Raw genomic sequence first — 24,078 nt, forward strand, 5'->3', positions numbered from 1 at the left:
TTCTCCTTTCGGGTTCTTCAACAAATCCATTTCGACGGACAAGTGGCAGCTGAAATTTCATGTCTGGAAGTGTGAAGTGATTCATTTTCGTCGGAGAGGAGAGGAAACAGAAAATTAAGGTTACAATTTTAAAGGGGCTTTTATGTTGCACAGCCAATGGTTCGGATCTGGAAGATATCAATTCGGTTCAGTTCCACGAGGGGGTGGACGCATTTTACCATCGCAAACTTCATTCACATTAGTTGTGTAGCTTCATAATAAAAAGGTTCAGGGAGAAAAAGCAGGTTGGGAAGATGCAAGAAGAGATTGTTTCTTTCCGTATGTTTTTACATTGGAGGCCGTTCAGTTACTGAGCGTTACAAAGTGGATGGCGTTTGAAATTTCCAGTCAAGGCAATGACAATTTTAGACGTCGCAGTGGCCGAGCGGTCTAAGGCGCTGGATTTAAGTTTCAGACTCTATGGAGGCGTGGCTTGAAATCCCATCGCTGCCAGAGTTTCAGACTGTCCGTATTTCGAATCAATTTTGCCACACCCTTCAGTCATTGAGTTGGAGAGGGCTGCAGCACAGAGAAAGGCCATTCGGCCCATCGAGTCTGCGCCGGTCAAACAAATACCTAACTATTCTAATCCCATTTTCCAGCACTAGGCCCATAGCCTTGTATACCATGGCATCGCAAGTGCACATCCAAATACTTCTTAAATGTTATGAGGGTTTCTGCCTCTACCACCCTTTCAGGCAGTGAGTTCCAGATTCCCACCACCCTCTGGGTGAGAAAATTCTTCCTCGCATCCCCTCTAAACTTCCTACCCTTTACCTTAAAATCCGTCCACCAAGGGGAAAAGTTCGTTCCTGTGTGCCCTATTATGCCCCTCATAATTTTATGCACCTCAATCATGTCCCCACTGTGTGCGCTCCGTGTGCAGTGCTCCATTCTGGCGGAAAGATCGAGGAGAGGCAGCAGAAATTGTAGGACAGCGAGGAATAGATGGGGCTGCATTTCTTCATTCCCTTCTGTAACCACTCTGTCCTTTTATGTACAGAACATTAAAAGGTACATGGCGACGATGTACGGAACTGACTTGCTTATGTAATGGGTTTGAAACCCTTTAGAGTTTCCTGGTACAGGTGAAAATCCAACATTTTGAACCTGCAATCTACATTTATTAGTTTACATTTCTCACAGTTCTGGTTTTAAGAATGAGTTACAGTAAATGATTATCCATTAAATGGACTAAAAAAACCTTTCAAACGCTTCCCTGTATTTTTCATTTCCGTTCATCTGTCGGCATTCACCAAATTTGCAGTTGGAAATGGAACAAAAACGGAGCCAATTTGGTGACATCCTTGATTTCTGGATGTTTGTCTCTCCTTAGGCCGCTGTCACTATCGGTGTCTATGTCTGTGTGTGTTCCTCTGCGTGTGTCAATATGATTCAGTTCCCTGAGGGAGATGAATGCATTTTTACCATCATAAACTTTACTCACTTTCGTTATGCATCTTCATAGTAAATGGCACAGAGAATACCAGTAGGTTTAAGAGTTGGAAGAGGACCTTAACCTTTCTGGCGCGGTTGGCGTAACCCGTGGTTAAAATAGTGGACTTATCAACCCAGATGCTGTGAGTTCGATCCCTGCTGGTGCCTGTGGATAAAGATTAGCTGATGGAAGCGGTGGAAATGTAAACTGTGGGGAGGAGTATCTCGGCTGTGAAGAGATTTAGACACGTCAGGGTAACAAAGATAGAACATGGGAGAATACTTTCCAGATGTGCAAAGCTATTAAGAAGGTCTGACAGAAATTGAAAAATGCTGAACTGTTTAGGCACAAGTAATTAGGAAAGCTAATAGAATGTTATCATTTGCTGTGAGGGGGAATTGAAATAAGAAGGTTATACTTCAGTTGTACAGGACAGTGATATCAGGAGTACAGTGTAGAGTATTGGCCTCCTTATTTAAGGAAAATGTAAATGCGTTAGAAGCAGTTCAGAGAAGGCTTACTGAACTAATACCAAGAATGGGCGGCTTGTCTTGTGAGGAAAGGTGGCAGGCTAGGCCTACATCCGCTGGAGTTTAGAAGGTTAAGAGGCGACTTGATTGAAATCTTTCAGATCCTGAGGGGTCTTGACAGGGTGGATGTGGTGAGGATCTTTCGTCTTGTGGGAGAATTTAGAACTAGGGGTCACTGTTTAAAAATAAGGGATCGCTCATTTAAGACAGAGATGAGAGAAGTTTTTTTCTCAGAGGGTCGTGAGTACTTGTAACTCTCTCCTTCAAAAGGCAGTGGAAGCAGAGTCTTTGAATATTTTGAAGGCAGAGTTAGATTGATTCTTGATCAACAAGGAGGTGAAAGGTGATCGGGGTAAGCAGCAGGTTTCAATCAGATCAGCCATGATCTTATTGAATGGCGGAGAAGGCTTGAAGGGCCGAGTGGCCTACTCCTGCTCTGAGTTCATATGTTCACATGTTCTTTGAGTCCAGACTGCTTCCCGGCTCAGTGCGCAAATGCCAAAAAGTCAAGGATGATTGAAATTTTCACTGAGCAACATGTAAACTGACAGTGGATTCACTCGGTGCGATGGTGTGTTCCAGTTCTATATGTGCAATCATAGAAACAATTTATATTTGTTATTTTGAACCCAATATTTCTAATGGGCTGGATGTTATGCACATGTTTGATCTAAGTTATCCCATTTACAAAAATAAATATTCGAAAACTATTTGTGTGGGAGGTTACTGGATAACAGCAGGCCTGGAAATGGAGCAGAGAGAGAGGATCCCTGGGATGATCTTCAGTGAGTTCAGGAGAATGGTATCAGGATGAATGGAGAAGGGAGAGAGTATCCTTGGGGTGATGTTCAGTGAGTTCAGAAGAAAGGTATGAGAGGGAATGGAGCAGGGAGAGAGGATCCCTGGGGTGATGTTCCGTGAATTCAGTTGTTTGTTGCGCCTGGCAGCCTGGGAATTTCCACTATTTTTGCTCCCTGGTGTTCCTAATAAGCCCCAAACTGTGGTAATAATTTGCAGGATTACTGCTCGATAATGTGACTGTGTCAGATCGGCCCTAGTCTCTAGGAATCTCCCATGGTTTGTGTCAACGGTTCAGTCTGCGGTATTTGTGTATTTTTTCTTATTCATTTATGCGATGTGGGCGTGGCTTTCTGGGCCAGCATTTATTGCACATCCCTAATTGCATTGAGAAGGTGGCCTGTGACGTCTCTGCCTTGTGAGTGTTTAATTGGACAAAGTGGAGAGAGTCCAGACGAATGCTCTGGGCGCATGGGTTCAAATCCCAACATGGCAGCTGCTGGAATGTGAATTCAATTATTAAAACCTGGGATTGAAAACTAGCCTCAGTAATGGTGACCATGACAACTATCACCGATTGTCGTAAAAATCCATCTGCTGCACTAATGTCCTTTAGTGAAGCGAATCTGCCATCCTTACCCGGCCTGGTCTTCATGTGATTCCAGGTCGACAGCAACCTGACTGACACTTAACTGCCCTCTGAAATGGCCTCGGAAGCCGGGCTGTTCTGGGCGGCCTTGCCAGCGACACCCACACCTCATGAAAGGGTAAAGAGATTAAAAAAAAACTTTTACTCCCTATCTAACCCCTGCTGCACCGACCCTGGGAGTGTTTAATGGGACAGTGTAAAGGAAACTTTCGTCCACCATATACTGTCCTGTATGGGCCTCTGATGAAGCAGACACCTGCTGTTTACTATTACCTGACATGTGACTGTGACAGGCCTGAGTATGAGTGAAATCACCGAGGTTCTCCTCGCTGTGCAATCATTCTGCCTCTGGGGTTTGCCAGAAAAAAGGCAGAAGTAAAGGTGTAGTAACACCGATGGGTCGCTGGGTGTCGCAGTGACTCTTTCACTGAAGGACCTTGGGCTCTGAAGAAGAGTCATAAGGACTCGAAACGTTAACCCTGTTTTTTGACTCCACAGATGCTGTGAGACCTGCTGAATTTTTCCAGCATTTGCAGTTTTTGTTTCACATCCCAGACAGGACTGGTTAAAAATACCTGCCTGGGAAAGGGGGGAAAACAGTATAATAGGGAAAATGGAGCGGTGTCGATGGGCCTGAGAGAAAGGAGTTCAGCAAAGTCAGTTCGTTTCACATTCATGATTTATTAACAATTTCAGAGAACATTTTACAGGGAAGTTTATTTTAAAGTTAACTGAAGTGAATATAATGACTGAGAGTCACATTGAGAACAGAGCACATTTGCTCTGAGCTGCCACCTGTGTGTACAACTGTAACAGACACCAGAAAGAGAAAACAGGAGCTCAATATAAAGGGAAGGGAGTAATTGTGGACGAGGAATGAAAAAAGTTACTTATTTACACAGGGAATTCAAACGACTGGGAAATTATAAGCTGCTATTGCAATGCAATCATAATTATCTCGCACATTTGAAACAGAGAAATGGAAATATCGTCTATCATTGTCTCAGTTACAAATTCGGAAACATAAGCTGAAGGTATTTCAGTTTTAGAATCACCGAGAGGACATATTTTAAATTCGGAGTACAGAGATCTCAGTAAAGAGCTGAGGAAAATCTACGGTGTCCAAAATTCAACTGGTCACTTGATCTGTAAAAGAGGATGAAATAATGAAGCAGATCTTTATGATCTAGGACAATTATGTTAGAGTTTTAATTAATGAAACATTGAGAGATTTTTCAAACCGCTTCTGTCAGTTTGAAGTGTGAGTGGATTGAATCTTCTCACCTTCGCCAGAGTGACGGCAGCGCTGTAGAAAATGCTCAGGAAGAACAGGATGATGAATGTAGAAGCGGTTGTCCAGATATTGCCGTTATCATCCTCAGAGTCTTCAGTCCAGATGCGGTCTGTGGAATCTACAGGGATATATCCGAGGAGATATTATTAGATTGTTTATTAATCTAGGATATCATTTTTTAAACATTTCCTTTACTCTTTCCTAAGTTATTAGTGTATTCAATGTTCAATGTATATCTACTATTAAGTTCGTGACACTCAGTAACCCATTTCTGTAACTATCTCCACAGCTGTTCTTCCTTTACAATCTTTGTACAGTCCGTGTCGGAAAATATGGCAACTTTTCTCCAGTATCAATTCATTTTCGAACAGTTCGTACGATCTATTATTGGAGAATATTATGATGGGTATCGGGAGAGATTCACTGAGCTACTTATTTGGAAACTGTGAACGTTGCTTTTTAAAAGCTCGGATGTGAGTTCCCATCTTGTTTGTTTATTTGTGATGGGAATGTTTGGTGCGTCATTAACTTAAATCAGTTTCTCAGTAAGAGCATTTTTTCAGTGTGTTTATCGGGTAATAGAGACAATTGCCGGAGGATATGCCCGTTAAAAAGTGCATTTGAATTATACTTTCTTCAATCGCCTGGCGTTTGTGTTGTGCTTTAGCTTTTGTGTGTGTCTGCATGAGTATGTCGCGCTTTGCATTAGTTTGTTTGAGTGTCCATAGGTGTACATGTGTGTTAATGTCTGTGTTCATGTGCCAATGTGTGCTGATTTGTGTATTTTTGTGTCTGCTTCTTTACGTATATTTTGTTTTTCTGCCAATGTGGATGTATGAGTGTGTTATTGTGTGTGTTTATGTTTTGATTTCTATATTTACTTATTACTATCTGTGTTTACCTGTTTAATGTGTGCCTGCTAATATGAGTGTTAATGTTTCTTTTTGTGTTCCACGTGTATGTCAGCATATTAATGTCTGCCTCACAGCGTCTGTGTGTGTATGTGTGTGTGTGTGTGTGTGTGTGACACAGCGAGAGAGAGAGAGTTTTTAATATGTGCATTTGTGTGTTGATCGATATTTAGAACTATGTATCAATGTGTGTTTATGTTTTCATTGGTACTGACGTATGTTTTTTGTTTTCTAGTGTGTATGAGTATATTCATGTTTGTGTCTACATGTGTGTCTGTGAATGTGTTAGTCTGTTCCTCTGTGTTTTTGTGCCTGGGTGTCGTCTGCTCATATGTGTGCATGTGTTAATGTGTGTCCATGCATTTGTTTTAATGTGTACGATAGTGTGTATCTTTATGTCTGTATTTATGTCATTGTGAACGTGTGATAATGCATATGCTAATCGTTACATTTGTGCTTTGTGTCCTTGTATGAGTCTGCTTGTCTGGTTTTATCTGTTTGTGTGTGTGATTGTGGATATGTGTGTGAGCGAGTGTGTCTGTGTGTGTATTTCTGTATGTGTGTGATTGTGTGCGTGTGTATTTGTTTATGTGTGTGATTGCGTGTACGTGTGTGTCTGTGTATGTTTGTGCATCTGCACCCAAGTGTTTGTGATTGTGCGCGCGTGTGTGCATGTGTGTGCACGTGTGTCTGTATTTGTCTATGTGTGTCTGCCTGTGTTTGTGTGGCTGCGCATGTGTGGGTGTAAATGTGTCTGCCTGTACCTGTGTGTGTTTGTGTCTGTGTGTCTGTGCCTATGTGTGTGTGTACGCGTGTTTGTGTCTGTCCATTTTTGTCAGCTGTGTGTATTTTTACTATTTTTCCGAATTTCACCAGTGCAAATGATCGAGTCTGACCTTGATGGTGAAAAGTTTGGTGAATATTTTCAATGTTCTGTGTATAAACGTGTTTTCTGTGAGATGCAAGGTGATATCAGGTGAACGAATGCAAACAATCAACCATGTGTCTCATAAAATTCAGGGACACAACCTTGAACAACCCAGGGAGGATTCAATCACCAGTTTAGATTCGGATTATGGGAAATCAATCTTAGCATAATCTTAACAGGAACAAGAGTGTTAAAACATCTTCAAATTATGTTGCATAAATATATGTTTTTACAACATCCTCAGCATGATGGGAGTTTAAAATCTGTGGCCAGTAAGCTGGAAGCCGACTTGGACTGTTGGTAACTGAGTAGAGACCCGTTCCCTTCCAGATTCACTGCTTGGTGAGTGAGGGTCCAGTGAGCTAATAGTTTTGCTCTGTCTGGTTGTCTAGGCAATTTCCCTTTCGGTTCTCTCTGCTGAGAAGGTGGAGACACACCGGGTTAACCAATGTCCTTCCTCGTCTTTTTTGTTTAGCAAGTGGAGGTAAAATTGGCTTAAAATTTTCTTTTCAGTTTTCTCTGTTGGGGAAGTGGAGGTACAGCGGGTTAACAATTTCCCTTCCCCACTCTCTGTTGAGAAAATGGGGTACAGTGGCTAAACAATTCCCCCCCACCCGCTGTTGTGGAAGTGGGGGTGCAGTGGGTTAACAATGTCCCCTTCCCCTCTCTCTGTTGGGTAAGTGGGGGTAAAGTGGGTTAACAATTTCCCTTCCCCTCCCTCTGTTGGGGAAGTGGGGGTACAGTGGGTTAACAATTTCCCTTCCCCCTCTCTCTGTTGGGGAAGAGGGGGTACAGTGGGTTAACAATTTCCCTCCCCCCTCTCCCTGATGGGGGATTGTTGGAACATGTTTCTGTGTGACTCCACTTCAGTTCCCAGTGGGTGTGGTGCAGCAGCTTAAAGCTGACATCCATTTTAAAGGGATGGGCAACAAGAGAAGCAGGAACACCAAGATCTAAATGCACTGTGTTTGTTTGTCGGAAATGGGAATTGTCAGATTTCTCCTTAGCGGGAGGAGAGCTGGTGATGTTATTTTGCAGAATCCCTTAATGAATGAGCTTTACTCTGTCTCTAACCCAGGGTGTATCTGAGCTGCGAGCACTGGGTGTACAAGACTTGGGTGTGAGCCCTGTAAATATCCGATTTTAACTAAACAGGTCTAACATTAGCAAAAGTGGAAAACAACATTGATTAAACAATTGTGTATTTAAATCATGATTGGAGAAAAGGACTTTATTATTTTTTTATTGAAGTTTGAAATGTAACCGAGAGATTCTCATTGACATGAATTAACGGTGTCCATCAGTGCAAGGGAAATGTTCACAAAACTCGGTTTACCGCTGGATTTATCAACCGTTCTATTGATGATCTTCAAGGGAATCGCTTCATGTCCCACCACACAGGAGTAAGAAGCGCCGCTGGCCCACTCCTCCGCTGCAATGGATAACAGGCTGTACATGAAGAAGGAGCGATTGTCCTTCTCCGCCACCACCTCGGTGTTCTTGTAGTTCCCGGGATTCACCGGCTTGTCATTAACGGTCCACTTGACGAAGATCTCTCGGGGTGAGAAACCTCTCACTAAGCAGCTGAGGGAGACGAATCTCTGAGCGGAGACATCTTCTGCCGAGGGCAGGAGGACAGAAACGGACGGTTCCCGCAGGTCTTTATCTGCAGAAAATGTACAATAAATGTCAATAAACTGGATACTTTCGTAGACAATGAAACCGCTGGTTAGATGTGAGAGAAACGTGTTTTGTGATGAATATTAAGGGTTTGATTATCCACTTCTTGGAAATATATCACCGATCCTTCACTATAGCTGAATCAATATCCTGGAACTCCCTCCCTAACAGCACTGTGGGTGTATCTACACCACATGGGCTGCAGCGGTTCAAAAAGGCAGCTCACCACCACCTTGTCAAGGGCAATTAGAGATGGGCAATAAACTCTGGCCCAGCCAGCGACGCACACATCCCATTAATTAATAAATAAAATACTTTGGGATCTGTCCGGTTTTCCAGCTCGGAGCAGAGGTGGACACAATCCTTTTCCCTGAGAACTTATGGGGTTGGACGAGAAAGTTTCTCAAAGGTTACAGCACATAAACAGGCCATTCTGCCCAACTGGTTTATGTTGGTGTTTCAGCTTCGCACCAGGCTCCTCCCATCTTGCTTCATCTAAACCCAATGGCACAGCCTTCAATTCATTGTTCATTCATCTACTTATCAATTTCCCCCTGAAATTCCACAGACCCAGAGCGTTTAGTTGGCGAAATTGCTAATCAGAGTAGACCATGAATACACTGAATAGTAAATATTGATCCTTACACTGACACTGGAAATAGACACATTGAACAACTTATTGCTTCAATTTCACCACTCACCTTGTTCCTTGTGGATGGAATTTCTTAAAGGAGTCGGCAGATCCTGATGGCTCACCTTGCAGTAGAACTCAGCCCCACTCAGCCAGGCTTGTGTCGAGATGTTTACGTTGCTGACCACGCTGTCAGGATCCGCTCCCGGTTGGACGGCGATCTCTGATTTCAAAGGCTTCTTCTCTTGTGTCCAGGACACGAGGACTCCATAAGGAGCATTAGAAACGATGCAGGTTAATGTCACGGTCGCCTCCAGTAAGACCTGTTCTATTGGCGGTGGCAGTAGAGTAATTGTGGGATCATTGCGGCAGTCGTGATCACCTGTGAGACAGAAATGAAAATCAACCAAAGTTTCACCTTCAGAAGCAGGACAGCAGTATTCAGCCTTCACTCCCTGAAGGAGAATAAATCACCTTAGACATATCAACCTCTAACTATCGTCTTTAATCTTCTTTACACAATGGAAAACCAGCTTGGTCTGTGTAAATCGTTCTCATAATTTAAGTCCTTCAGCCCCGGTAACATTCTCATGAATCTATGTTGCCCCAGTCCCATTACAAATGTACCATTCCTGGGCCCTGGAATGCAGTACTGAAAGCCGTTTTATAAATAGGGTGGATGCACTTTCCAACACTCTAACCCGAAGCTGTTACCAGTGAAGGGTTCCAGACACCTTCTGCCTCTCCAAATATGATCAGCTGACTCAGGGTAAAGCTAATGTCAAGTCCACCTCACTCACTCTATGACGTCAATGCAGAGACGTGACGTGATAAAATCCTGAATGGTGAACAATCCGAATGCAGCCCTTACATCGGAATTAAACAATAACTACATGATAGTAAATTAGAAGTTGTTCCGTCTACTAACTCCAATAAATTCCTGATTTGATTAACATCGGAGAGCAGAATGATCTATTGCTTCCTCGGTTTGTATTTCTTACCCTCACACTTGGTGGCGTTTCGACTTTGGGTGACCCCTTGATGAGTGACCTGACAGGTATAGACCGCGTCGGTGAACCATTCCCCAGCGGAGACATTCAGCCGACTGGTCGCCGAGAAGGTCCCCTTCACTTCAAAGGCGGGAGAGGTGACAATTCCTGAATCCATGGGTTGTCCATTCTTCAGCCACTTCACGGTCATTGACTTTGGACGGAAATCGACGATTGAGCAGACGGCGGTGGCAAATTTGTTGGTTGTGATTTCTTCCCGGGAACTCACGGTGAGGAGAACAGTTGGAAGTAAGCCAGAAGCAGGGCCTTCAAAAAACACAGGTTAGCCATTTCTTGCAGAAGAAATTGATAACAGATACAATGAGTTCTTATATTTTAACAGGCTCTTTGCGGTCAATGGACACTAACCTGGAATTTCCAGGGATCAAAACTGTGCAGAGTACTATAAATGTATTATAACCAAGGTCCTATACAGGTCAATTACAGCCTTTCTGTTTCTCACAGGTTCCCCAACACTTACATTGCATTCGAATGCTCTTGGCTGAGCCGCTGTATTGAACCTCACACTTGATTTTGCTGCATTCCCCCTCTGACTCGGTGATGATTAACTGGCTGCTCAGGGTGAAGGTTCCCTTCTGGTTTCTCACTGACGGGTAAGTCTTAAATCCAGTGGTGATCGGCTGCCCATCTTTCTTCCAGGTCAGGCTAGTGATTTCTGGGGAGTAGTCCATCGCCAAACAGCCGTAGGTGACGGAGCCGTCGGTGTTGTGTTGCTGACTGGAGGAGACCAGGCTGTAGAGAGTGGGCGAAGACGGTGTCGCTGGGAAAGAATGGCCGATTGAGCAAGTTAGACTCTGTGATTTGTGATCATTAAGTCACCAAACAACTCAAAATTTGACTATAACTATAAACATATCCTAATATATTCCAACTAAAACCCACATCCACATTTGATCATTTATTATTTCCATCATTTGGTGATCCTCATCTGTCGGAACCTCTTTAGAAACCCACACCTCTTTTTCCGCCCCTATCCCATGACTAAAATAGAACATTTTGATGTCATCTGAATGACGTACCCTTCAGTGGATTAAGATGGAAGAGCAGAGGATTTCCCCCATTATTTCGCCACCATTTATTTCTCAATCAACAGCACTTGGTGATAGAGAAATTGTCTCGTCATTCATATCATTGCAGTTTGGAAATTGGCTCTGCTCAAATTGGCTGATGCCCCCTCCCTTCTCCACGTCCCCCCAAAACAAAGAATAGCAAAGACCCTTCGAAAGTACCTTTGTAATGGTACCTATATAATGACCATAGAACTCTAAACTGAATACCAGTTACAGTAAGTACGACATTTTCCCATCGTATATACATATGAACATGCGGATCAGTAGCAGGAGTAGGCCATTCTGCCTCTCGAGCCTCCTCCACCATTCACTCCGATCATAGCTGATTGATTGTGGCGTTAACTCCATATTCCCGCCTATTCTCCGCTAACCTTTGACTCCCTTGTCAATGAAGAATCTCTCTACCTCTGCCTTGAAATATTAATGACTTCTCCTCCGTCGCACTCTGGTGAAGAGAGTTCCAAACTTTCACTACCCTTTGAGAGAAAAATAAAATCTCCTCATTTCTGCCAGAATGGGAGACCTCTTATTTTTCAACTGTGTTCCCTATCGTTAGTCTCTCCCACAAGTGGAAACATCCTTTCAGCATCCACCCTGTCAATTTTCCCCAGGATTTTATATGTTTCAATAAAATCAGCTCTCATTCTTCTAAACTCCAATAGATACAGGCCCAGCCTACCCAAACTTTCCTCATAAGTTAACCGACAACACCTCCCAGTATCATTTGAATGAATATTCTCTGAACAGCTTCTAATGCTTTTATATCCTTTCTTAAAGGAGACTAAATCTGGACACAGTAATTTAGACGAGGTCTCATCGACGCCCTGTTAAACTATAGCAGAACATCTTTACTTTTATATTCTATTCCCCTTGTAATAAATGACAACACTCCCTTTGCCTTCCTCATCACTTGTTGTTCCTGCATTGTAACATTTTGTGATTCATGCACCAAGGGATCCATATCTTTCTGTACCTCAGGGTTCTGCAATATCTCTCCTTTTCAATAATATGCTGCTTTTGTATTCTTCTTGCCAAACTGGACAAGTTTATATTTTCCCACATTATACGGCATCTGTCATTTTTTGCCAACTCCTATAATCTATTTATATCCCTTTGCTGACCTTTATCCCCTCTTCACCACTTACTTTCCTCTCTATCTTTGTGTCATCAGCAAATTTCGCAAATTCATTCAGTCCTTTCATTCAAGTCATTGATATAAATTGTAAATAGTTGAGGCCGCAGCATTGATCCCTGTGGCACTGCACTTGTCACAAAACCATGATGGATCTACATAATTGCATTTGGATTTTCTTAGTGACCGGTGATAGGATCCTTAATAATAAATTCCAGCATTTTCGCTCGGACAGATGTTAAACTAACTGGCCTGTCGATTCTTGCTTTCCCTTTACCTCCTTTATTTGATATAAAAGCCTCATTCACTATTTTCCAATCTGATGAGACCTTTCCACAATCTAGGGGAGTTTGGAAAATTAAAACCAATGCCTCTGCTATTTAAGCAACCACCTCGTTCAGGCCAAGATATTTGGCCAACTTCTCTGCCCATTTCCTTATTTTCCTTTATTGTCCAATCCGTGTCCCGCGGCTGGATTGTGGCCCCCGAAGCCCCTCTATATGGATCCTGGAGCCGTTGTTCAAAATGCTGGTAAGGCGGGTAAGTGGAGTTCAAGATTTCTGGAAGGAGCTGCTCCTCCAATCACAGGCGAGCCTTCTATCCCGTTAGCTGCTGATAGGCCCGCTAGTCAGCCTATCAGCAGTAAAAGTGGGAGACAAACAGGTTGTGTTTGGAGGGGCAGCGACCACCCTCTGGAGAAAGGCGCAGGGAGCCAGGGGGAAGCGCACAGAGACATTGTCTCCCTTTTATGCCAGGTACTGAGTGCCTTTCCCCGGGAATGGAAAGGATTTCAGGAGGAGGAGAGACAATGAGAGAGAGAGAGAGAGAGGGAGAGAAAGAGAGAGTCGGGCCCAGGGCGCCTGGGGCCTCGGCTCGCAACTGCTATCGCCCGGATCTCCCCGCTATAGCCCGGCTCTCAGCCCTTCCCCCACCCTCCGCCTCTCTGCACCCTTAAACACCTGGCTCTCTGCCCTTTCCCCTCGGGTCTCTCTGCCCTTTCCGCCCCGGCATCTCTGCACTTTCCCCCCCCCGCAACTTTGCCCTTTCCCCCTCGCCTCTCTGCCATTTCTCCCCCAGCTCTCCGCACTTATTCCACGGCTCTCTGCCTTTCCCCCCTCAGCCTCTCTTCCCTTTCCACCTCCCGCCTCCCTGTCCTTACCCCCCCCGCCCTTTCCCCCTCTGCCCCTCGCCCTTTCCCCTTCTGCCCCTCGCCCTTTCCCCTTCTGCTGTCCCCCCTCCCGCCTCTCTGCCCTTTCCCCCTCCCGCCTCTCTGCTCTTTCCCCCACCCGCCTCTCTGCTCTTTCCCCCTCTCGCCTCTCTGCCTTCCCCCTCCCGCCTCTCTGCCCTTTCCCCCTCCCGCCTCTCTGCCCTTTCCCCCTCCCGCCTCTCTGCCCTTTCCCCCTCCCGCCTCTCTGCCCTTTCCGCCTCCAGCCTCTATGCCCTTTCCCCCTCCCGCCTCTCTGCCCTTTCCCCCTCCCGCCTCTCTGCCCTTTCCCCTCCCGCCTCTCTGCCCTTTCCCCCTCCCGCCTCTCTGCCCTTTCCCCCTCCCGCCTCTTTGCCCTTTCCCCCTCCCGCCTCTCTGCCCTTTCCCCCTCCCGCCTCTTTGCCCTTTCCCCCTCCCGCCTCTCTGCCCTTTCCCCCTCCCGCCTCTCTGCCCTTTCCCCACCGCCTCTATGCCCTTTCCCCCACCGCCTCTCTGCCCTTTCCCCCTCCCGCCTCTCTAACCTTTCCCCCTCTCCGCTTCTCCCTCCCGCCTCTCTGCCCTTCTCCCTTCTACCTCCCTTCCCTTCCCCCTCCCGCCTCTCTGCCCTTTCCCCCTCCCGCCTCTCTGCTCTTTCCCCCTCCCGCCTCTCTGCCCTTTCCCCCTCCCGCCTCTCTGCCCTTTCCCCCTCCCGCCTCTCTGCCCTTTCCCCCTCCCGCCTCTCTGCCCTTTCCCCCCCTGCCTCTCTGCCCTTTCCCCCTCCCGCCTCTCTAACCTTTCCCCCTCTCCGCTTCTCCCTCCCGCCTCTCTGCCCTTCTCCCTTCTACCTCCCTTCCCTTCCCTCTCCCGCCTCTCTAACCTTTCCCCCTCTGCGCTCCTCCCTCCCGCCTCTCTGCCCTCCTCCCTCCCGCCTCTCTGCCCTTCTCCCTCCCGCCTCCCTTCCCTTCCCCCTCCCGCATCTCTGCCCTTTCTCCCTCCCGCCTCTCTGCCCTTTCCCCCTCCCGCCTCTCTGCCCTTTCCCCCTCCCGCCCCTCTGCCCTTTCCCCCTCCCGCCTCTCTGCCCTTTCCCCCCAGCTCTCTGCACTTACTCCACGGGTCTCTGCGCTTTCGCCAGGCTCTCTGACCTTTCCACCGACGCTCATCACTCCATTCGGCCATGCTCCACTTTCTGACACTGTGAGGATTCAGGCCTCGCTTCCAGGTCTCTCTTCCCTGCAGGTCCCGCCCTCCCACACACCGATTTAGGAAAAGTGATCTAGTAAGTGAGATGTGCATGATTGACAGTGAGAGTGGCTGAGTGACAGAGTGAGGGTGGGTGGCTGATTGCGTGAGGGTGCGTGGGTGAGTGAAGGAGTGAGTGAGGGTGGGTGGTGAGTGAGCGAGGGTGGGTGTCTGAAGGTGGGTGAGTGAGGATGGATAAGTGAATGAGGGTGGGTGTTTGAATGAGGGTAGATGAGCGGGTGAGTGAGTGTTGGTGGGTCTGTGAGGGTGGGTGTGTGAGTGACGGTGAGTGGGTATGTGAGGGGGGTGGATGAGTGTGAATGAAGCTGGGTGGATAAGGGTCAGTGAGGGTGAGTGATGGTGGGTGAGTGAGTAATTGATGGTGAGTCAATGAGGGTGTGTGAAGGTGGGTGAGGGTGGATGAATGAGGGTGTGTGAGGGTGGGTGAGTGAGGAGTGCGAGTGAGTAAGGGTGAGGGAGTGAGGGTGAGGGAGTGAGGGTGAGTGAGTGACTGTGGGTGAGCGAGGGTCAGTGAGTGAGGGCCAGTGAGTGAGGGCCAGTGAGTGAGGGTGAAGAAATGATGGTGAGGGAGCGAGGGTGTGTGAGTGAGGGTGAGTGAGTGAGTGAGGTTGAGTGAGTGAGTGTGAGCGAGTGTGAGTGAGTGAGCGATGGTGAGTGAGGGTGAGTGAGTCAGTCTGAGGGAGTGAGGGTGAGTGAGTGATGAGTGAGTGAGTGAGGGTGAGTGATTGTGGGTAGTGAGGGGACCCAGGTGCAGGAGGCTCATCAAGGCGATGTTTCTCCGGATGTTTTTCCGCTCCGGCTCAGCTTTCCGTTGCCTGTTGTCCACAGCCGAGCTGGGGGCTCCTCCATTCGGCTCCACCACGTCCACCTCCTCCTCTTCCTCTCAATCGATCTTGTCCCGATTCTCCATATTGATCAGCTTTCAGTAACACCGGCTGTGTAAAGTCAGGCAGCAGTGTAGATCGCTGGCCAGCTGCTTTAACACCCATGCCTTTCTTTGAGAAACCCGTGTCAGTGCGAGAATAGGCAGACTGAGGGGGCTGGAGGAGACGGTTACAGGCTTCTTGCACCATGTGTGCACCAGTATTGGGGATCCAGGCGGCTGTGGTCCGCCACATCTCTCCCTTTTTTTTGTTTCTATATGTTTGGTTCAACACTAGGAAATTCTCCACATATACAGTGATATCACCTGTGTAATTTCATTTTACACAACAGGTCCTCAGAAATGGAGCAATGAACATGCATGCAGCTTAACGGATTTTCATTCTGCAATTAGTATTTTCAGCCCACTTCTGTGTGTGGTAATGTGTGTGTGTGTGTGTGAGAGAAAGAGAGAGAGAGAGTGCATGCAAGTGTATGTGTGTTTTTGAGAGAGAGAGAGACAGAGACAGAGAGAGACGGAGTGTGTGTGTGTGTGTGAGATAGGGAGTTTAATTGTGAGAGTGTGTGAAATGGAGAATGTGTGTGTGGGAGAGAAAGACTGCGTGTGCTTGTGAGTGTGGGAGAGAGAGAGAGAGAAAGAGAGAGTGTGTGAGAGAGGGGGACAGTGTGTTTTTCTGTGCGTGTCATAGGGAGTATAAGTGTGAGAGTGTCTGAGATAGAGAAATGTGTGTGAGAGAGAGAGTATGTGTGTGTGAGAGAGAGCTGCTGTGTGTGTGTGTGAGAGAGAGCGACTGTGTGCGTGTGAGAGTTAGAGAGAGAGAGAAAGAAAGAGAGTGTGTAGGGGTGTGAGTGATTGGTAGTATAAATGTGTGAGAGAAAGTGTGTGAGAGAGCGAACGTGTGTGTGTGTGGGAGAGAAAGAGTGTGTGAAAGACAGAGCCAGTGTTTGTGTCAGAGAGAGAGAGAATAAGAGAGAGTGCATGTGTGAGTGAACAAGTGTGTGTGTGAGAGGGAATGTGTTTGTGTTTCTGTGTGTGTGACAGAGAGAATGGAGAGTGTGTGCATGTGTGTGAGTGTGTATGTGTGTGGGAGAGAGGGTACATGTATGTGAGAGAGTGGTTGTGCGTAAAAGAGGAGTGTGCGTGTGTGTGAGAGAGAGTGCATGTGTGAGAAAGAAAGAGTGCATGTGTGTGTGAGAGATAGTGTGCACGTGTGTGTGTGTATAGTTGAGAGAGTATGTGTATGAGAGAATGTGAGTGTCTGTGTGAGAGTGTGTGTGAAGGAGAGAGGCAATGTGTGAGAGACAGAGTGTGCATGTTAAAGAGAATTTGAGTGTGAGAGGGAGAATGTGACAGTGTGTGTGAGTGTGACAAAGTGAGTGTGCATGACAGAGAGAGTGAGCGAGTGAGGGTATGTGGTTAAGAGACTGAGTGTGTCGAGGTAGATCAGCCATGATCTTACTGAATGGAGGGCAGGATCGAAGGGCCGATATCCTCTCATTCTCTCATTTCTGTCATTCATGCCCTGCAGACGGCAATCCAATGACTCAGTTTTTGATGGCGGCTCCTTTTCCCCAAATCCCCCGCGGCTGGTTGTTTGGAGCGGGAGCCTGGTCATTGTCCATTTCAATCATTTAAATAACTCGCAGCCTCGGATCAGATCAGAACAGGCGCTGCTCTCTGGAGCCTCACTGTCACTCCCTGATTCTGTTTGTTCTGAAATTGTGCTCAAGTTCAGGTCACTCACGTTCAATGATTTTCTGATACTCAAAATGCTGAAACATAATTAATTGATTAAAATTTATACATGTTCTCTCCAGAAATATTGTTAAAAACAATTAACGTTCGTCATTTCAACCGAGCAATGGAACAATTTATTTTCACAGATCTGGCTCGAGAACTCACAGCCAGTTAGTTCGATGCTGATTCAGTTTGTTTGACCTCTGCAGGGAGAAGACTCTCAGGTCAGTAACAGGACAAGGTAAGATATGGATTAAAGCCCCCACTCCTCCCCCAGTACACTCCTGTCATCAGCTGCAAGGGTGGGATTCAACAGAAAGCCAACTCTCCACTCAACTGTCAAACACACCGGGTCAGGTACAGCACTGGTTTGATATAAAATAAAACTCCCTCCACATTGTCCTATCAAATATGCCCAGGAGACAGTTCAATCCGGTTTTGATATAAATGCTGTGGCTGCAAGAGGCGGTCAGAGGCTGGGAATTCTCTGGCGAGTAATTCAACTCCTATTGCCCAAAGACAACTCACCATATACAAGGCACAAGTCAGGACTGGGATGGAATAGATTTCACTTACCTCAATGAGTGAAACTTCAAAAAACCCCAAGAAACTCGATACTATCCGGGACAAAGCAGCCCACAGAATTGGTACCCCATCCACTACCTGAAACATTCACACCCTCCCCCACAGACGCACAGTGACTGCAATGTGTACCATATACAGGATGCACTGCAGCAACTCGCCAAGGCTCCTTCAGCAGCACCTTCAAAACCCACAACCTCTCCTAACTAGAAGGACAAGGGCAGCAGGTGCTTGGGAACACCTCCACCTATACGCTCCCCTCCAAGGCACCCACCATTCTGACTTGGAATGATATCGCCGTGCCTTCACTGTGAATACATCAAAATCCTGGAGCTCCTTTCCTAACAGCACTGTGAGTGTATCTGTAGTATTCAAGGAGGTGGCATTTCAACACTTCCTCAAGGGGTAATTAGGGATGGACAACAAATGCTGGCCTTGCCAGCGACCCCAACATCCTATGACAGGATTAAAAATAAGATACAGGCTAATTTCCTACTCCACACTGTCCAACCAAAGAGGTCAAGGACTACTACAGCACGGATTAAAATAGGATAAAACTCTCTCTGCATTGCCTAACCGAACACTCCCAAGACACATACATCACTGGTTTAAAATCGACCAAACCTCCTTCGACAGTCTGTCTGTCGTTTCTGAATTGTCCTTTCTGACTGTCACAATGGGTTGGGTATCTCATTTCTGAGGCGCCTGGTCAAAAAGTCAAACTTTCACATTTCTCACAAATACAAGTTTTTTGAAGAAATAAATCAAATTGCACTTCTTGAAATCCAGGAGAGCGAACCAGAAGGTTAACAACCAGTCAGGAAGATTCCTGGTTCCAGCACAGTGACCACGTGCACAGAAACAGAACAGACACAAATGGTGCAACAATCAAGTTCCCAGCAGATAGATCTGTTCAATCTGTCCATTTCATTCAAGCTGTTTGATTCCAATTGATGAACGGTCAATTTACTACAATTATTCCACAACTTCTTTGAAATTAATCTGATTTTCATTTCAAAATTCCCTTTTAAGTCCATCTAATTCTCCCTGATCTGTCTCAAATCTCCAAATAATATAGGATTTAAGTTACCCTGAAAATGAGCATAGCAAAAATTACAGGTTCAAGATAATTTGGTGTCCGTAACAGAGACTCAATGACAGGGTAAGAATTAAACAAATCAGGAAACACTCACATTGAAAACCGATTACCCGCTGATTTGATTTGATTTTAGGTATGAATAGAACCAATAAAATCATCGAGGCGAAACACCTTATCGAGCTGAGCACAGCTGAGTAAGAAAAGCACTCTTTTCTAAATTAATTTTGGATACAATTAAAAATTCTCTCCACTGAGATTTTGCATTCACCATAATGACCAGTATACTATTTAATTGTTGGAGCACATTTATGTTGAATTAATTATCACTAATATTATATTGTAAGCTAATTATCTTGTTATTGTCAATTCATTTTCTTGTCAGCTGATTTTTACTCTATAATATTAAAAATGGTTTTCAAAAATTGAAAACCTGTTTCTCCCTGGTACTTTGTGAAATAATTGGGGTTTATTTAAATCAACCTGACACTGAAACAATGTTAAACAATAAACTTCAAATTGCTAGATGTTAACGTTCAGGCAAGTGTATCAATTTTACTTAAATCTAAGCACGATTTACTATTTTACTTCTACTTCTACTGCACTGTCTTAACCAACAATATTGTAAGCTATGCGTGTTTCTGAACGCATTGAGAAATCATAAATTCCATCTATTCTCATCGAGTAATTCACATGGCGAATTTATCAGTAGAATATTTGAAATACTTTCAAATCTGGCCGGGGTCACATCGCATTAAGTGTCTATGAGCTGCAACATCATCTGTTTGCTAAAGGAAGCTTGTCTTAACTCCAAACTATATGTATAAAAATGTTCCTGGCAGTTACTTATTATCAATAAAATTGTTCCCTAGATAACAATCCCTATTCTTTAATTGTTACATATATTGTTCATTGAAAGAAGATCCAAATTGATCAATATAAAACTTGATGAGAACAATTCATTCAGATCATCTGCGATACTGAAATATAATCAGCAAATTGAATCGAGATTTTGTTCTTCAATTTAATATTTAATAAGAATTAAGCATGAATCTCAGATATAATCTGTTCTTCTCCTATAATCCTATCCTGTGTACAGCACAGCTATGGTAGACAGGATGTTGTTATTAAATTCAAAACTAACATTAATGTTTGTAATTAAATTAATCTGTTCTAATTTCAAGCTTTTCCTTGTCAATCTCTATTCATATGCAGCCTGCACCTTCCTACAGTTCAAAAAAAATGTAAGAACAATTCATTTACTGCCAACGAATTCTACCCCCCCACGCCCCCCCCCAGAAAACTGTTTAAGATTAGATTAGTGACAATTGTCTCGTTATCCAAATCCCAATAACATTGAAGGAATAATATGGTTACGGCTGCACAGAAAGAATGTGATAACCGGATAGACATATTGCCAAGCTGAAATGTCAAACTCCTCTTTAAGTCAATGCAAACGTTATCAGGGATATAAAAAATAATTCAAAATCCCTTGTGAAATTGACCAAATCTGTAGAATCAGTATATTCTTATTGAAATTATTTCATGCATCATCACAAAACGTTTCCAGCCTAAAAACTTTCCAAATCATGTTAATTGTGCGCAGTGCACAACAAAATTATGAAAGGCGATTAATGATCAATTATGATAATATGAAAGCTGTTCAGCCAATATGGAGAAATATTACCACATTATAATTATTTGAATTGTAATAATTTTACTCTACAACTTGAAAACTTGTTAATTATATAGTTTCTGATTGCAGTAACGAATTATGTTCCGAATGAGCGTCATAATCCATGGTTTAGTTTAATCTGCAATTATCACTTAAAATAAAGACAAAATGTTCTAACACATCTTTAAACGCTTTTTTCCCATTTCTGAAACCTGTCTGTTTTCTGCCTACAATCGCGCTTTAAGCAGATACAAACGCGTAGGCTGTTTTCATTCAATCACAAAACGTGTAACCGCTCAATGTCACCGAGTTTAAACAATGCAGAAACAATGCAGAACCGCCAAGCCGTTTCACAAATTCTACTAATTCAAAGCCACCCAGACACACAATATTCTCGGGAGAAAAACACCAAATCACATCACTGAGGGGCTGAAACCCGTTTCATGGAGAACCAGCTCAATTGTACAAACACTTCCAACAGAATCCAATGTAACATTGCAAGAAAATCTCAATATCGAATCCAGGCAACACGCTCGTCACTAAATAAATGAATAATTAAACTAAACAGAAATATGGAATAATGTCAACAGCATTGTGAGTAGGCGGAACATGTTCAATAAATTAATATTGAAACTTAAGCATATTTTGTTAATATTGGGTTTGATTTCAAACCTATTTAAACCCTTGTGCAACAGACGGTAAAACCCGCAGGCGTTCGATGTCACCGAGATTAAACATTGCAGAAACGTCAAATTGTTTTAACAAACGTTAGATATTTCAAGTCGCCCGGCCACACAGTATCCTCAGCAGATAAACACCAAATCACAACAACCAGGGACCGAATCCCTCAGCAGCACCATTTGTCAAGACAGTGGAATTATATAACTCAATTTAAGCAGAATCACATGAAACATTGTAAAAGAATCTGCATACAGAATTCACCAAACCCACGTTTCAATGAACGAATGAATTATTAAAATAGACAAGAATATAAAGCAAAGACTCAAGTAAAACAATCACTAAATAAATGTGTGGTTCTTACCTGCAGTCACCGTCACCATGGTCCCTTGTCCCCAGTAGCCCATAGCGTCACAGTGTTACATTCCCTGGGCTGTGCCATACAATAACTGTCCCTGCACGAAAAAGACAGAAATCCACCATTATTTTAAATATTCATAAGTCAGAGGCAAAGTAAGATCACGATGAATCTTCGCGAAATTATATTTGCGTGTGTAGATATCTTTAGCTATTCATCAATGATCCTCATGTTTTATAATTCAGAGTAACACATGAACATGTTACTGAAATCACCAACTGATGAACGGATAATTATCACAGTTTTTCAATTTTATACCACGTTTTTTGGGCAGTTCTGGGCATAAATAATACTTCACTGTAAATATAGCAGGATTGTAAAAGCGAGCACTGACCCAGGCAGACTCAATTAGTGCTGAGGGGTTTTTGTATTGACAGTAACTGCTGTGCCATCCCAGCTATCACAGTGAGACACACCATGTCAAATACTGCGGCAGACTGTTCTCTGTAAATACAGAAATTTAATTTCACTTCCTTCTCAAAAACCTGATTCCGACACGCCTAAAAGTGAATCAGTGAGACATTTCAGCTTGTACTGGTGATTATACTTATCAATGTGAATGGAATTCTTTCAAAACCTCTTTGCAGATTTAGCGTGTCCGTCAACACTCACAAAACGGAAGACTGTTATATCTTTTGACAAACCAATATTACCTCTACCCATTATTTTATTTAAATTTGATTTTCTTTGGCGTTCCTGCTGTGTTAGTGATCGCGAATTTGAACAAAGTCCTTCTCTGAGGTTTTTGTATGAGGATGTCGCTATGCACAGCACTGTGACCCGCTGCTGTAGTATCACAGTGAAATACACCCGCACAAAAACTGCACCCACTCTCTCAGTGCTGCCTCTCAATATTCACTTCAAATAGACGTTTACTTCTGATCTAGAAGTGGAATTCATGCAGCGGTTTACAAAATTGAACGAAAAGAGACTCCCTCCAAGTATCAGATATATTAAAATGAATATTATATCCAGGTCTGTAATTGCGGAAACTGTTAACAGTAAATATCAACACAACCAAAAGCTCAGCTCATTACATCGACTGGTTTGTTAGTTTTACTGTTAAATTTGCTGTGCTACTTATGTCAGGAGCGCCTTGTTGTCTGGTCCTGATCATTACAGTTAATATTACATTTAAAACAAGTACTGACCGTCAGGTTACGATGGAAGTTGCTGAGTCCCTCTCGATCTGTTCTTGTTCGGGTCCAGCCCTGGTTCCTCTCGCTGTGTGTCTTGCACAATAATAGATGGCGGTGTCTTCAGTCTTCAGTCTCGTCATGTCCAAGGAGAAGGTGCTCCTTGAAGTGTCTTTGGACGCAGTAAATCGATCCTTAATTCCTGGGGCGTAGTATTCGTATGATGAACTATAGTAGCTAACCAGCCACTCCAGCCCCTGTCCGGGAACCTGTCGGATCCAACCCATGGTGTAGCTGCCAAGATCGAAGCCGCTGGTTTTACAGGTCAGTTTCAGGGAGCCTCCGGGACGCCCGGTCTCTGCCTCTGGCTGAGTCAACACAACGTCCGACTGGACACCTGTAAAAAATATATCAAAAACCCCGAGGATTAATCCTGGTGAACTGATTCCTGACTCTGTAACATTCCAGAGAGAGACTAACACTGAGACAGTAACATTGAGAGACTTGGACAATAAAAACTACTCACGGGATAAGAAAGTCAGCAACAAACTGAGAGAAATCGCCGACCTCATCTTTCTGGTCATTTGGGGAAAATGGTTCTGTCCAGAACTCAGTGAACAAACCAGCTCCCGGACTGTTGGATTCCGGCCCCAGTGAGCGGCATTTAAATACCCGGCAGAAGGGGGCGGGTTTCCAGGCGCCGCCTGTTGATTCGCTGGTGGAGGCGGCGACTGGATCCACGCCCCACCTTCCACATCCCCAACAGAATGGACTCAGATATTTACAATAGGCTATTGTTAAAAGTGGACATTTTATCTGTATCGGGATATTTGGCTGAATGGATTTATTGTAAAGTCTCCAGTGGTTCTAATGGTGAAATTACAGTTGAGCATCTGTTAATAAAAATATAATTCCATTGTAAATTAAGTCCATTTATTTCTACACTACCTCACAAGGGGCTGAACCTAAAACAATAAATTACATTATCAGGGAATAAAGGGACTGTCAGCCTTTGTTGCAGCAACTCCGGGTCTCTATCTCATTCCAGCAATAAAGTATCTTCAGTCATAGGAATTATTATTGATTTATGTAACTAAATGCGGGAGATGAAAAAAGTGATTTTATTAACAATGTGGGTGGTTATCGCTGTACAATTTGGGTCCGGAGATAAGAAGAATCTCCTCACATTGTACAATGTCTCTCATTGCATTTCTCGAACTGCCCCTGACCCTATGACAGCCCTTTGAAAATTAGCGACAA

The 24,078-nt window shown here is 44.4% G+C and overlaps 1 long non-coding RNA gene and 1 gene segment (V, D, J or C); both read right to left on the bottom strand.

Moving 5' to 3' along the window:
• Window positions 1–4,119: 4,119 nt before the first annotated feature.
• On the bottom strand, window positions 4,120–5,378 carry LOC144696888 (uncharacterized). The gene is made up of 2 exons (XR_013580272.1): window positions 4,739–5,378; window positions 4,120–4,600 (listed from the first exon to the last, which is right to left on the bottom strand). It is a non-coding gene; the product is annotated as an uncharacterized LOC144696888 (long non-coding RNA).
• A 2,406-nt stretch (window positions 5,379–7,784) lies between these two features.
• On the bottom strand, window positions 7,785–23,575 carry LOC144698374 (Ig heavy chain C region-like). The segment is given in 7 exon segments: window positions 7,785–8,253; window positions 8,969–9,364; window positions 9,900–10,214; window positions 10,429–10,728; window positions 21,629–21,680; window positions 22,845–23,215; window positions 23,491–23,575. Coding segments are annotated over 7 exon segments (1,911 nt in total).
• Window positions 23,576–24,078: the final 503 nt, after the last annotated feature.

The sequence above is a fragment of the Cetorhinus maximus genome, chromosome 23 (assembly GCF_964194155.1).
Source record: "Cetorhinus maximus chromosome 23, sCetMax3.hap1.1, whole genome shotgun sequence".
Lineage (NCBI taxonomy): Eukaryota > Metazoa > Chordata > Chondrichthyes > Lamniformes > Cetorhinidae > Cetorhinus > Cetorhinus maximus.